At 36.7% G+C, this 15,455-nt stretch overlaps 1 protein-coding gene and 1 pseudogene across 2 annotated transcripts; one reads left to right on the plus strand and one right to left on the minus strand.

Annotated features, from left to right (window-relative positions):
• Positions 1–260: 260 nt before the first annotated feature.
• LOC122061323 lies at positions 261–12,757 on the plus strand. Of its 2 annotated transcripts, XM_042624553.1 has the most exons (15): positions 261–430; positions 581–651; positions 759–868; positions 1,008–1,082; positions 4,703–4,749; positions 5,415–7,743; positions 7,878–8,180; positions 8,269–8,371; positions 9,312–9,669; positions 9,776–10,020; positions 10,105–10,308; positions 10,440–10,532; positions 10,665–10,772; positions 11,838–12,167; positions 12,444–12,757. In XM_042624553.1, exons 6-15 carry the CDS (start codon positions 5,465–5,467, stop codon positions 12,465–12,467), a joined length of 4,047 nt encoding a protein of 1,348 aa, XP_042480487.1. In that variant the 5' UTR covers positions 261–430; positions 581–651; positions 759–868; positions 1,008–1,082; positions 4,703–4,749; positions 5,415–5,464; the 3' UTR covers positions 12,468–12,757. The 2 variants fall into 2 exon arrangements, with proteins under 2 accessions (XP_042480487.1, XP_042480488.1); XM_042624554.1 differs by lacking the exon at positions 759–868.
• A 1,024-nt stretch (positions 12,758–13,781) lies between these two features.
• LOC122060689 overlaps positions 13,782–15,455 on the minus strand; it is a 3,186-nt pseudogene continuing 1,512 nt past the window's right edge.

A 15,455-nucleotide genomic window follows, 5' to 3' on the forward strand; every position in this document is an offset into this window, starting at 1 on the left:
ATCTAACACATACCTATGTAGCAATTGAGACAGATTTTGAGACAGATTTTAACCGTCCCATATTTAGGGACGGATTTTATTCTGTCTCAAGTATTATGAATTGGGACGGTTTATTCTCCATCGCTACTGCTCACATATTTCACCTTCCCGCGCAACACTTAGCCAACCGCGCTTTTCCATATTTCGACAACTCTGGAATTATGAAGGGGAAAATCACTACGCCGCTGCTCGCATTCCTCTTTTCCAAAATCATAGCCGATGCTCGCATACCTGCTCGTCATATTTCAACCGAGATTTTCCAAAATCGAAGACCTAACAGGGTCATTATATTTCACGCCTTCACTCACTGGTTTCCCACGCAGTGAGCAACCATTGTAAATCTCCAAGAAATCCGATCATCTTCCTTCCCAAAACTGAAACCCAAAATCAGGTACGCTATTTTCCTCTCCCACTTCTCTTTATTATGATTTTTCTTGTATTTCGATCTATTCATTACCATTAAATCTCATATTACAACCGAGTTTTTCAAAATCTAAGAGTAAAGCCTTTCCGCCTTCATGTATCCCTGTTTCCCACGAAGTGAGAGCAGCCGCTGTAAATCTCCCTCAAAATCGATCATCTTCCTTTCCGAAAGGTGAAACCCGAACTCAGGTATGCTATTTCCCTCTCTCACTTCTCTTTATTATGATTTTTCTTGTATTTTGATCTATTCATTACCATTAAATCTCATATTACAACCGAGTTTTTCAAAATCTAAGAGTAAAGCCTTTCCGCCTTCACTCCCTGTTTCCCAAGAAGTGAGAGTACCGCTGTAAATCTCCCTCAAAATCGATCATCTTCCTTTCCAAAAGGTGAAACCCGAACTCAGGTATGCTATTTCCCTCTCTCACTTCTCTTCATTATGATTTTTCTTGTATTTAGATCTTTTCCTTATCATTAAATCCAGTCATATTTCAACCGAGCTTTTTCAAAATGGAAGATCTAACAGTGCCTGGTTTCCCATGAAGTGAGAGCAACCATTGTCAAGAACCCCTGAAGAAACTCGATCATCTTTCTTCCCAAAAGCTGAAACCCTAAGTCAGGTATGCTATTTTCCTATCTCACTTTTCTTTATTACGATTTTTCTTGTATTTTGATCTATCCTTACCATTAAATCAGCATAAGAGAGAAATCCATGGAAATGGTGGAGTTACTGTCTTTTACCATGATCATTGTAGTGTTTCTTAATATGTTTGGATGAGTATTCTTGCTCTTTTTTTTTTTTTCTTTAATTTTTCTTTACACCTATGAGCAGTGTGGTATATGAGATGAATCCACAGAAGTGCCCTTTTAATGCTTTCCCAAATTTCAGAATGAATTCAATACCCATATCCAGAACTAATTCATGGGATACAACGGTGAGTAACATATTAATCTTGAATTAGAAATTAAATTGATCCATTATTTGTGCTGCAGTTCCAGAGATTGAATGGTTTAAAAATATGTGATTATGATGGCTGATCATGGAACAGTTTGCATCAAATTTTATGTTGAATCCTGATAAATTTTAGTTACCATCAAATAATCTTTGTTTCTTAGGTATCTGTCTATTCTATTGTTGTCCCTTAGCTTGTACTCAAATGGGTTATTCTTCATTCGTGTGTTTATGCTTGTCCTGTGCTTCTGTTTTTCCTTTATCTGAACTAGGTTGGAGCTTCTGTTTTCGTTTAGAAGTATTGATGTGTTTTGAGGTTCTGGAGCTCACTCTACCCATTAGTTCTTATATGTGATTATTTAGTTATTTATTTATTTGTACTATTTAGGGCTTGGTATATGATATTGATGGATGTAGAACGTCTTCTCTTCATTGCTTTGTCTGTTGTATTTCTTTCTCTTTTTGTTCCTTGTTTCTTTATTATTATTAATTTTTTTTCCCCTCACCTCTTTACAGAAAGGATATTCTGCCTTTTATGTTTAGATAATAGAATAATGGAGGACAGGTGAAAATTGGAGTTGTTGGGTTATCTTTCCTCCTTTTTATTTTATTTTATGTTTATTTATAGATACCAAATGCAGATTGGATCTTTATGGACCCTGTAGGAGTTGTGCGTTTAATGCCTTCTGCACCTGATAATTCTGATTCTAGTGCATTTCCACATCAGTGCTGTTGATGGGGGGTAAATTCAGCTAGGATTTGATGAACTTTCATTCTTCTTCTTCTTCTTCTTCTTCTTCTACATAGAAGAATTGTGGTTTCTTGTCAGCTTTTGCACTGAGGTTTATTTTCCATTTGGAGCTATAAGACCCTACCAGTCAGAGCAGTTTCTCTACCTGGTTACTGTGAATTGAGGCCATTTCAGCGGCTGTGTTCATCGGCTATGGACCCATGGTTCAGGATTACAGTTATTCCAACTGCACGCCTTGTAAGGGAACCAAGGGACAGGAAAAGTGTGTTCCACAAAGAAAGCTATTGAACAACTGAATTTTCTATTGTTATTTGGGCATCAAATATGGGTAAATAGATTCTCTATTGAACAACTGAATTTTCTTTCAATGGTGAAGGAAGAAACCCATCTCATGGTCATCAGTATCATTAAATGATCAAGGGAAATTAACTAGCTTAAGTTAGAGGTATAGCATGTTCATGTGAGACTGTTTGCATGAACAGTGGTTTGGGGCCAATATGAATAACTATCTGGCTGAGATTATTTACCTTCAATTTTTTCAAGTTTAAGAGTTAAGGCGGCACAAACAAGGTGCCAAGGTGTCGCCTATGCGACCAAGGCGCTTATCCAGACAAAGCCGCTTGCTATGCGATGCTTTGACAACTAAGGTTTTGAAGATGGAAAGCAACAAGTAGATATCCTCCCATAAAAGGTCTATGTTGAGGACATCAAAGTAGACATGACTGAAGTGGTGATAGATGAGGTAGAAGAAACTTTATAATCATGCTCGTGTAACTACTCCAAAATCTTACCGTATATGATAGTCAACTTTTCCATTGGATTCTTTATTTTCTTATTCAATTTCGAAGTTGTTAGATCTAGGAATTTTTTAGTTAAGCAATCATTGTTGATAATGACTCTAAAATTGTATCCATTTCATTTTTGTTCTAGTTTAATTTTCTTTCCCTTCCCTTCTTTTCCACCAGAGAGCCATTTCGTTGGTAGGAACAAATAGTATACTTGGAAAATTTGTGTGTATAGGTTCTTCCTTTACGTTTCTTCACTATTTCATTAGGTAACTAAAGGAGATAATGTGAGTGGGTTGGCATACCTCTGGTAGCCCAGTTTCCTTTTTCTCCTATTCTCTCAATTTTCTCTCTTCTGATTCTGTTACTACTACTTAGGATTTGCGATTCAACTGATGGCGAACGACTTATTCAAGATGTAGTGACCTCTTGGATTGAATAACTCTTATGACTGCAAGAATTTTATGTTGATATTAGCAATCATGTGTTGGGTTTTAGTTTCTGTCTGGGTCTAGTTTACTTAGCTGTCCTCTGTCTAAAGAACGGAATTTGTAACATGCATTGCTGTCTATTATGGATGGAAAGGGGTTGCATTCAGTAAGATGTAAGTGATGCTGAACTTTGTATTTCAATTTGCTACAACTATAAAGGTTTTGAAAAATAATGTGATGGTGGGTTTCGGTAGCTTAATTGATGGTTTATATTTATTAATTTACAGTCTACTTATGAAATTGGTTTATATTATCAACACTCAATAATGTCGTATGGTAAAACTGGAATGCTTCTGTACCAAAAAAAATGTCGTATGGTAAAACTGGAAAAAATATATTTCTGCTACTAAAACAGAGTAGAAACACGTATGGAATGCATATTAACAGAATTATATCTTCTGTTCTGTGGTGGTATTGGTGGCTGTAGCAAGAGTGTAAAATACAGAATTTTTAGTAAAAAAATTCTTTTTGTTAAACTCTGTCTTGAATGTGAAGTTTGATTCTTTTTTTATTAAGCAGAAATCTCTTTTACCCTTTCTATTTTGGTTGAGATCAAGATATTTCGTTAATTTTAACAAATAGATTTCTGCTCTAAACCCCTAACCATTCCTTTCTTTGTTCCCTCACGTGCATTGATCTGTCTTTTGGCGCAGTCAAATCATTGGCAAAAACAAACGCAAAAGAAAAACCATTTGAATTTGTTAATTGAACAATTGTTTTGGAAGAAGGGAGACAACCACTGCATCAAGGAACTGTGCAAGGAAGTTTAGAAGTATGTTTGATAGAGTAAATTGGAACGAATACTTTAGATGGAAATTAATGCTAGTTTAGATTAAAAGACCGTTTCTTCTTCTAATATGTACAGTATCAATTCATCGGTTCTTCTTTTCTCTCCCTCCCTTTTTTTTTAACTCCTTAAACAAGGGGTTTCCTTTTTTACTCTATTTGGTTGCAAGTAAAGGGCAGATAAAGGAATTGAGATTGAAAACAATTAAAAGGAAACTTTTGTTATCACTACTTATAAATTTGTCATATTGAGTAATTAGACTTTTCATATATAACTTTTATATTTTACGTTGAAATCGAAGGCAATCAATTCCCTTCGATTTCAGAGCATATTGGGTGAATCTGTTTGTCATGGTTCCAATCAATTTGGAATTACTTTATTCTAATTTGCATAATATATTTATCCGAGTTGATTATATTGGAATTGATGTTCATTTACTTGACAAGGGTATTGATGCATATCAATTTTATACAGATATGAGGCAGAATATGGAGGATACTAAACTACAGAAACAAGCTACGGTATTTTCGCTCATCCTGGCCTATTCTTATTGCCCTTTACTTATGTTGATCTATGTATTATGCATTTTTGAGTCATATATGGAATCCAAAAACCAACTTCGAATTATTGTGGCCTATCATAGAGTGGTAGATTGTGTTATACAGTTCTCATTACTTACTGTTGTGGTTAAAAGGGGGGTAATAAGACCTAGTGATTCTTTGTATTATTTTTTATTTTTTTATTTGTGCCCTCTATTTAGAGAAGTAAGTTGTATATCCTTATAAAATTGAATGTCATACAGTTTTCGTTTAATCAAGTGCCTTCAGTTTATACAAGTAAGCAGTACAACCTTGTAAAATAGAACGCACTTTCAACATTTAATTTATAAAGCTTCACCGCACAATCTTCTTACTTTATTTCTATTGATAAGTCACGTGTGAGTCAGGGAAGTCGGTTCCACATTAACAATCATCACTCCCACCCCCATAAAATTACCTACGTTGGCCTTAACATATTTTGACCATGGGTTGATAGTACATAAATACAGATTGTGTTGAGGCCAATTTCTCTTTTTCCTTATTATTATTTTTATTTACAATGGTACATATTTCTTACTTCAACCAAGTCTAGTTACGAGTTGATTTATTGCTTCATGGTTAAGCGTTTTTTTCCTTTACATTTATAGGTACTATTGTGAAGGTTTGGTAGCATTTGGACGAGTAACATATTAAAGTTATGTCTAGAAGTTGGATTGCAAGGTCGAAGGAACCATGTTTTAGGGCATCCCCATTATATTGGGAGGAAGTAAAAAAATTCCTTGATCATGCATTCAGTCATGTTGATCTAGGGGGAATGATCTTATGCCCATGTGTGAAGTGCATAAATCAATTGTTAAAGACTCGCGAAGAAGTGTTTGAAGATCTCATATTGAATGGATTTCTAAGGAGTTACACAATTTGGAGTTTCCATGGAGAAGCTTCAACTTCAAATACAGCTCCGGATGTACATAATGTGGTATGTGATGAAGGTGATAGGTTTGATAGCACACAGAACATGTTAAATGAGTTATGGGGGAGAGATGCACTTGAAGCAACTGAGAATCGTGCCACAGGTGAGCCTGTAATGGGGCAAAATATTGAGGCAGAGAAGTTCGAGAGATTAATGGAAGATGCAAAGCAAGAATTATATCCCGGATGTAATAAGTTTACTAAGTTGTCCTTCCTTATTCAGCTATATCATATAAAGTGTCTCTGCAATTTGAGTGACAAAGCCTTCTCAATGTTGCTAGACTTATTAAGAGAGGCACTGCCAGAGCCAAATACATTGCCAAATTCCTTGTACGAAGCAAAGAAGATTATTAAAGAACTAGGACTCAATTATGTAAAGATTGATGCATGCAGCAATGACTGTATGTTGTATTGGAAGGAATCAGCCACTGCCACCTCTTGCAAAATATGTGGCACATCAAGGTATGAGAAAAGAGAAAATAAAGGCAAGAAAATCCCTGTTAAGATATTGCGTCATTTTCCTCTGATCCCAAGGCTGCAAAGGTTATATATGTCTACAAAAACATCTTCTAGTATGCGATGGCATCATGAACAACGTGTTGATGACCAACGGTTACGACACCCAGCTGATTCTAAAGAATGGAAGGACTTCGATATGCGGTATCCAGATTTTAGTAAGGATCCTCGTAATGTGAGGCTTGGTCTAGCAAGTGATGGATTCAATCCGTTTAAGACGATGACTTTATCGCACAGCACGTGGCCTGTTATGGTGGTGCCATACAACTTACCCCCATGGATGTGCATGAAGCAACCCTTCGTCATTCTTACATTGCTTATACCTGGCCCAAAACAACCTGGGAACAATATAGATATATATTTGCAGCCTTTAATAGAAGAATTAAAAGAGTTGTGGCATAATGGTGTTGAGACATATGATGTACATAAGAAGGAGACATTTAAGTTACATGCATGCTTGTTATGGACCATTAATGATTTTCCAGCATATGCAAACCTATCGGGTTGGAGCACTAAAGGTGCATTGGCTTGTCCTTGTTGCAACAAGGATACCTCATCTCGTTGGCTGAAATATGGGGGAAAACATTGTTATTTGGGCCATCGTCGATTCCTTCCCAGTGATCACAGATTTCGGCGTGATAAGAGAACTTTTGATGGCCATGAAGAACATAGAGGTCAGCCGGAGCCACTTTCTGGGTATGAAGTGTTAGAACAACTTGAGGGTGTTCAATTTCCCCCATTTGGAAGGGATGATGATGGAAAGAAAGGAAGGAAGAGGAAACGAAGTTTGAAACAGCCCGAGCTCCCACTAAACTGGAAGAAAAAGAGTATATTTTTTGATTTGCCTTACTGGAAAGATCTTATAGTCCGTCATAATTTAGACGTTATGCATATTGAGAAGAATGTGTGTGACAGTATTATCGGCACATTGTTGGATCTTAAAGATAAAACCAAAGATACTATGAATGCACGCCTTGATTTGAAAGATATGCATATACGACCAGATTTGCATCCACAGATTATTGAAGGAAAGAATAAAGTGTTTATTCCCTCTGCTTGCTACAGTTTGTCTACTAAGGACAAGGATGTGTTTTGTACACTTATAAATAGTGTCAAGGTTCCAGACAGTTATTCTAGTAATATTGCACGGTGTGTGCAAGTCAAAGAACGAAAAATATCAGGAATGAAGAGCCATGATTGTCATATTCTGATCCAACAAATTCTACCAGTGGCCTTGCGCAATATTTTACCTAAGAATGTTAGATCAATCTTGATGGAATTATGTCAATTTTTTAGGGATATATGTGACAAAGTTGGTAAAGAGGATGACTTCAAGAAACTTGAAGAAAGCATTGTTGTAACACTTTGCAATCTAGAAAGGATATTCCCACCTGGATTCTTCGATATAATGGTGCATTTGATTATACATTTAGCATTCGAGGCAAGGATGGCTGGTCCAGTCCAATATCGTTGGATGTACCCCATTGAAAGGTCAGTCCTTACAGTTTATAAGTATATGTAATTATTGTTCATTTTGCTATTCAGTAATTAAAACCCATTGCTATTAGATGTCACTCTCATCTAAATTGTTTTATGACAGTTGTTCATAATGTTACTATGTGTAGGTTCCTTAAGCAACTCAAAAACTACATGCGCAATCGTAGCCACCCAGAAGGTTCAATAGCAGAAGGTTACCTTGCAGATGAGTGCCTAATTTTTCTATCTAGATACTTCGAAGGTGTAGAAACAATATTTAATCGCCCGGCTAGGAATACAGGTTCAATAGAAGTAGAAGATTCAGTCTCTTTAATTCCAAGCTATGGTAAGCCTCTAGGGAAGTGTGAGATGATTCGATTAGACATGATGGAAAGGATCCAAGCACATCGATATATTCTAATGAATTATGACGGCATAAAAAGATACCGTGCGTGAGTATCCTATCATAATTTTTTTTTTAGAGTATATATGTTTATGGTAAATCATTAGTGTGTAACCTTTTAACTATATGATTTGTAGACAACATTACGAGAAAATCATGAGGGATTTAGGTCGTAGAGCGGAACCACGCAAGGTTAAGGATTCACATGCTCGGAAGTTTCCCAAATGGTTTAATGAGCATGTAAGTGTAACACTTTCAATTAATTTTGGAGCTTCATATATAGATATTTATTGAAAATTCTCTAATTTAATTTTGTTTAATTTTCTTTTAGATTATGAAATTATGCCGAATTGGGGTTGAGGTGCCTGAACATATTAGATCGCTAGCCAGCGGTCCTAAGTTTGAGGCAAGAAGTTATACGGGTTACTTAATTAATGGGATAAGGTTTCACACCAAAGCACGTGAAAGTAATAGAAGAACTCAGAATAGTGGGGTACTTGTAAAGGCATGGACACAAAGTTTTTCAAGTTGTAGAGATAGAAAACCTATTGAAGGAATAGTCACTTATTATGGTGTTTTGAAGCAAGTGATCGAGTTGGAATACTCCGGTAATCTTGGTATGTTTTTATTTAGGTGTGATTGGGCTAATAGTGAAAAAGGATTAATGAAAGATGAGCATGGATTCACCCTAGTGAATTTCAACCATTTAATGCATACTGGTCAAAATGAGCTTGATGATCCCTTTATATTTGCTTCGCAAGCAGAGCAAGTGTTTTATGTGCCAGATCCCCTCAAGCCAGATTGGCATGTTGTCATAAAGACAAAGGTTAGAGATACTTATGACATTGAAGGGGCGGCTTCGAAAGAACTTGATCAGAGACACTCACAGAACCAAATAGATATTATCCAACATACGGGAGGTTTGGAATTTGATGGTGATGCCACTATTAGTTGGAGAAGGCTTGATATGGAGGGATTGATAGTTGACACCCCCATCGAACTCATAAATATAATGGGAAATTCAGATGACAATATACTTAATTGAACTATCATGACGGGTATGGAAATTTAGAAACATTTAATGATAATATATTAGATTTCAAATAATTATATGCTTCAGTATGTTATTCTGTTCATTTATATGTTATTGATGATTTTACTTTTAACTTCTTTATCACAGGTGTCAGCAAAGAAAAACATGCATGCTGGACGTAACAGTGTACCTCGTAGGGAGGAGTTGCATACCCAACCTGTGGTTGTTGAACAACAATCTAATGTCCGACGGTCTAGTCCTTACCATGTACCCCGTAGAGAGAATTTGCAGAGTCGGCCTGTGGCTATTGAACATTCACCTCATGTCCACCTGTCTGATCCTTATCATGTATCCCATCGAGAGGATTTGCAAAGCCAGTCTGTGCCTGTTCCGCAACAGTCATCTTTTTTTCGACAGTCTGAACCTATCCTAGATGGACCCTCTGATCCACAGCTGATGGAAGACAGCCATGACTATGATGATTTTATGGAAGGAACGGATTCAGGTTAGTTCATGTGTTAGTTAATGAATGTAGTCTAATAAATCCATATCTAATTTTAAGGCATTAGTTCTATTATTTTTTCTTAATTACTGGTCACTTTGGCATGTAGATTCTGCACCAAGTACGATAAAGAGGCGAGGATATGCAAGGGGCCTTAAAATTGCTCATATGCCGAAAGGCCAGAAAGTGAAAGTATTGCGAAATGAGTTCGGGATACCATGTGGTGAAGAGACATCCCAGTTGATGACCTGGATTGGGACACTTGCACGGACTCCTGCATTGATTCCATGCAACTATGCAGATTGGAGGAAAATTCCAAAGGAACACAAAGATGAAGCATTCAAGCAAATTATGGTAATATGACATCCAAATTAAATATCTCAATATGTTTAAAATGTATATCTAAGTATTGGTTTATTTATTATTTTTTTTTTATAGGATAAATTTGACCTCGCTGCTGGAGACAAGAAATGGACATTACAAAAACTGGATGACCGATGGAGGAATTTTAAGTTTGACATGAAGAAAAATGTATATGATCGGTATACCACCCACCTAGAACGAGTACAAAATCGTGATAAACGTGTTCCGGTGGATCAATGGCTAGATCTACTCCATATATGGGATACTGACAACTTTAAGGTATATGATATATTAAGCTATTATTTTTATGTTCTCAATTTTTAGTTGGGCTTATTCTTAGTATATCAGTTGAGACAAGTACAAAAGTTAAATGCCGGTGGTAAAATTTGTTTGTTTTGTATACATATTAGGCCATGTGTACCCGTAATAAGACTAATAGGGAAGAGCTCCGTACGAGCCACACAGCAGGGAAACAAAGCTTTGCACAAGTACGGGAAAAGAAGGTAATATGGGGAATATGGTACTGCGTCCGTTTGTTTTGTTCATATTAAACTCTGTTTTATGAATGCCTTGTGTATGTATTTTTTTACCTCTCAAAGACCCAAGCTTTAATATGTAGTATATTTTTTGCTTAGCGTAAGGAGCACCCAGACGGAGTGCCTCCCACTCGACTGCAGCTTTATAAGGTGACGCATACTAGGAAGGATGGATCTCCTTTAAACGACATAGTTGAGCAGAACATGGTATGGTTATTGAACCTTTTAGTTTTTTTTTTTTGCACTTAGGCTATTAATGGAACAGATGAAGTGTTCATATATGCCGTGGACAATGGAATATATTGAAATCAGGAGCAGGCTTGGGACTGATTTCTCTGCTGTTCCATATACCGATAGAAATAATTCGCCTCTTTGTTTTAACTTGGTGCTTTCCAGCTTCTTTCCATCCAGTATCGTCCTCCCTTACCAGCTTTTCCATGTTGGATTGGTCCCCCTCTCTTCTTCTCTTTATGGTTGTTGTAATCCCTTTTGATGCTTTCTTGAATAAAAATTGATGCTTTGCTTTCTTGAATATGTTTTAATACTTAAAAAAAAAAAAATTAAAAAATGACACCCATATGTTTTTAGTAAAACCTGAATAAGATTGTGAAATGAGAATTAAAATACCATATGTTTTGGGAAAGAATTTTTCATTCCAACCAGTGATTACAGTTCACTCATTATAATTTTTGTAAGCAAAAGAACCTTAGTGCCTTAGTGGTCCGGGTATAAAATATCAGACCCGCTATCCAATGAAAGGGATAGCGAAAAAGTATCTACAACAGGGAAGGGCAGCATAGTCCACACGAGTTTGGAAGTTTCCTGCTCCAGGTTGGCAAGGTCTTTTATTTTTTTTGTTTTCAAAAGTAAATTCTTAGTTCCTTTTATTACTTTTATTAAAAAAACATGAGAAAGAATCTGGCCACCTTGATTGAACCGGGTGTAAAAGACTCTATTCCTCCTTTGTCAAATCAATGGACATATGCACTAGTTTGCGAAACCTTGGTGCTTAAACTGGATGACCGATGTGTAGTATTGCTGTCACTAGGCCATTGTGTGATTCTTACCCTTTTATGTATTTTTGGAAAACAGTTGCCCACCTCGCATAAATTGGTGTCTATACTTGGGTTAATGCAATTCTATTTCATTTCATTGGTTCCATAGTGATTATGTATTTCTAAGTTTGGTTGATAAGTTCCTAATTAATTATCTTCGAAATGAGACTGTGGTACCCATAATATCTCGTTCATTTATTTTTTAATTTTCATGCAGGAAAAAATGGATGCAGAACTAGAAAAGAAATCAGCAGAAGAACAGATGGACAATGATGTGCATGAGGATATCTTCACTAAAGTAATGGGCCCTGAAGGTCATGGATGGGTGTGTTTAATGGGAAGAGGTGTAAGCCCAAAGGATTGGCTCCAGTCATCACAAGACATTGCTGAAATTCGTCGGGAGAATGTCGAGTTACGGAGTGAGGTGAAATGTCTGAGAGAGCAGAACACAAAGCATGAAGAGCTAATATCTACAATGCAATCTCAGCTCAATATGCTAATGCAAATTGTGGTAGGGAAGCAACAAGACGGTGCTCAGAACATAGAGGTATCGTTTTATACTCTAGCTATTTAATTATCGTATATTAGTAGTTTTACAGTTTTTAAAACGATGTTTATGGAGAAAATTTCATACGGAAAGACATTCCTTATGCTTCACATCGTGAAGGTCATTTATCTCATTCATTTTGAACTCTTGTGATCATGTCAGCCTTATGCTCGAGGTGAAATGAATTTATGTTGATTATAATGTTTATAATTACTTACCATTGAATAGTTGCAAATCATTGATTAATATACTAACGTTAGTATCTAAACTATGCAGGCTGAAGTTGCTGTTGAAGGTTGACGCGCGCGTCTTAACTCTTGGGCCAAATATCTTTTTGTTTTGAAATTTTTTGATGATAGAAAAGCTAAAATTGTGTATATAGATGAATGGTTCAACTTAAGGAGAGTGCATGTCATGTTGGAGTTGTATGTTGCTATGAGTCTTCATCTTAGAGGTGTCAAAGTTCCCTATTGAATAATTTCTCTGAAATATTAGTTTTTGAGACGGGTTATGTAAATATTAAGTCTTTGTATGGATTTCTTTCATGTTAATACTTTTGGATGATATAATTATTAACTGTTGTTTGGTTAGATCTAGTAATGTGTAAGAACAGGGTCATTATATTATGCATGCCAGCAAAATGAAATTTTTTTTTTTCTACATGATTTTTAGAGACGGATTTTTTCCGTCTCTAAAAGCATAAAGCTTTTCTTAATTGCAACGGAAATTATATGTCTTTATAAGGTGGACATTATTCAAGACAGAAAAAATTTGTCCCAAATGATAAAGTATTTAAAAAAAGCTTTTACTAATTGAGATGGAAGTAATCTGTCTCTATAATGAGGAAACTATTAAAGACAATAAAAATCTGTCTCAAATGATAAACACCTTTCTTATTTGGGACGGCCGTTATCTGTCTCTATAAGGAGGAAATTATTAAAGACAGTAAAAATCTGTCTCATATGATAAACAAATTTCCTATTTGAGACGGTAGTTATCTGTCTCCAATGACATAGTTTTTTAATAGTTTACGACGGTAAGTAAGGGTGGCAAATAATCCTTTAGTTATAGAGACAGAAATATATTGTCGCTAAGTTACCTGGGCAACATAATATTTGTGACGGGTTTTTCCATCGCTTTAGTTTCTATTTGCGACGGTTAGTTTCCGCCTCAAAATTTGTCGCAATTAACCACTTAGAGACGGAAAAAAATTTCCGTCTCTTACATTATGGGACGGCTGTTGTAACGACAGTTTTGGGACGGAAATTTATACTGTCCCTAATATGTATTAGCGACACTATTTTAGTATTTGGGACAGATAATTTCCGTCCCAAAAACCCTTTTTTCTTGTAGTGCAAGCGTGCAAGTAAGGGTGAAACAATCCCCAAAACTCAACCTAGACCCAACCCAATCTTATCAATCTCATGCCTAGGCCCAACCTTAACGGGCTCATGCCAACCTAACCTAGTCCTAATTTTCCTAGGGTCCAACTAACCATGATTGAACATGTTTTTACCATTTGTGTTAAAAGAAAAACAATAGATCAAATGATCAATATACAATTAAAATTATGAAGTGCAACTCAATAATAGCTGTTCTAGAAGCCTAACCATCAAAATTAATAACCCAAATTTTATTATTCTGAATAATGTAAACATCATTCCCCTCCCCTGAATTATGGCAAAATATCAACTTTACCCTTTACTTTTTCAAAAATATCACTCAAATCCCCCACAAGAAAAAGATTTTATCTAATAACTCCAACAGTTAGAAATCACTGTTCAGGCAGATTATATTTTTTTTATAATTTCCAAAATACCCCATTTGTGAAATGTCCGAGAGACCCTTCATTTGTTCCCCAGTCTTCTCCCTTCCTGGCTTTCTCTCTCCTTAGAGATCTGAGATACCCAAGTAATGTTTCAGCCTGTGGAGTCGCACAACCAAAGTCAAAGTTAGAATCAACTCATCTCTAAATTAGAATAGGAAGAAAACAAGGATTTTGTGAGCTACACAGGCAAGAATTATTTAAATTGGTTGCAAGAACATAATCTCATCTCTAATTCTCTACCAATCTGAAACACAATTGTAGATGTGATATAAAAAGAACCAGCAACTCATGGGGTATGTCCATTGTGTAGTTCGCATTGATTACGGGGAGAGATGGAGGATATCAAATTAGGCATATAACCTGTAAGCCTTTCAACTTTCAATCTCAATCTCTATTTGCTACCATGATTTCAGTAGGCAGAACAGAACCCTAATAGAGAGTAAGAAAAGGGCAGATTTGTATCCCAGGCCCCAAACCATAATTCTTACCTTGTGCTTCGCTCGGGCGCTTCTTGACTGTGAGAGAGCGACCAACGGAGGGATTCCACCTTCCCTTACAAGCAAACCTCTGTTCCGAACACTGTCCACACAAAGTTGCAGAAGCGTTAAGACTACGAACTCCTTCCCTTTCATCGATCCGTCCTCGATGGCTTCGACCAAAACCGGAATCCCGCCTTCCTCAATAATGGTTGTTTTGCCCTCGGGAATAGCAGCCAAACTACTCAAAACCACCATAGCCTTCTCCGCCACCGTTCCCCTGCTCTAAAAACATCCCCACGAGCAGTTTCAAGCCTCCGGCGCTAATAGCTTCTCTTTGTTTCGCCGCACCGTACAGAGTTTGTAGAGCGTGGTAAGTGCATCTTTCTTCCCGCGGGTGGAGCCGTTCAGGAGCAGAGAAACCAAGGGTGGAATAGCTACGTATGCACCAATTGAGATCTTGTTGTCTTCGATCAACGCGAGACTGAGCAGAGCACAAGCAGCGTTCTGCTTCGACACCTCTGCGCTTGTTTTAGGAACATAAATTAGAGGTTTTATAGCTCCAGCATCCGTAATCGGGGTTTTATTGCCTTCATGTAGAGACAGATTCAATAGAGCTATCACATCATGTTCCTGTGCCCACGGGTCACTGCAACGGAGGAGAGGAATCAAGGGGGGAATAGCACCAGATTCACCAATGATAGCTCGATTCTTAGCGAGAAGATGTAGCTTCGCCAGGCCAAGCGTTTGATAGCAATGGACGAAGACTGCAGACCTTCAAGAGGGGAAGAATGGGGAACAAATGAAGGGTCTCTTGGACTTTTCACAAATGGGGTATTTTGGGGATTATAAAAAAATATAATTTAACTTAACAATGATTTCTAATGGTTGAGGTCATTAGATAGAATCTTTTTCTTGTAAAAGAGGTGAGTGATATTTTCGAAAAGGTGAAGGATCAAGTTGATATTTCACCATAGTTCAAGA

This window comes from Macadamia integrifolia, chromosome 14 (assembly GCF_013358625.1).
Source record: "Macadamia integrifolia cultivar HAES 741 chromosome 14, SCU_Mint_v3, whole genome shotgun sequence".
Taxonomy (NCBI): Eukaryota; Viridiplantae; Streptophyta; class Magnoliopsida; order Proteales; family Proteaceae; genus Macadamia; species Macadamia integrifolia.

What these genes read in the sequence shown, in the direction of transcription:
- LOC122061323 (XM_042624553.1), top strand. Translation starts at nt 5,465, where the DNA reads ATGTCTAGAAGTTGGATTGCAAGGTCGAAGGAACCATGTTTTAGGGCA. An exon ending in TATGGAAGGAACGGATTCAG is followed by an intron (nt 9,670 to 9,775) that starts GTTAGTTCATGT and finishes TTTGGCATGTAG; the next exon opens with ATTCTGCACCAAGTACGATA. An exon ending in ACGGTGCTCAGAACATAGAG is followed by an intron (nt 12,168 to 12,443) that starts GTATCGTTTTAT and finishes TAAACTATGCAG; the next exon opens with GCTGAAGTTGCTGTTGAAGG.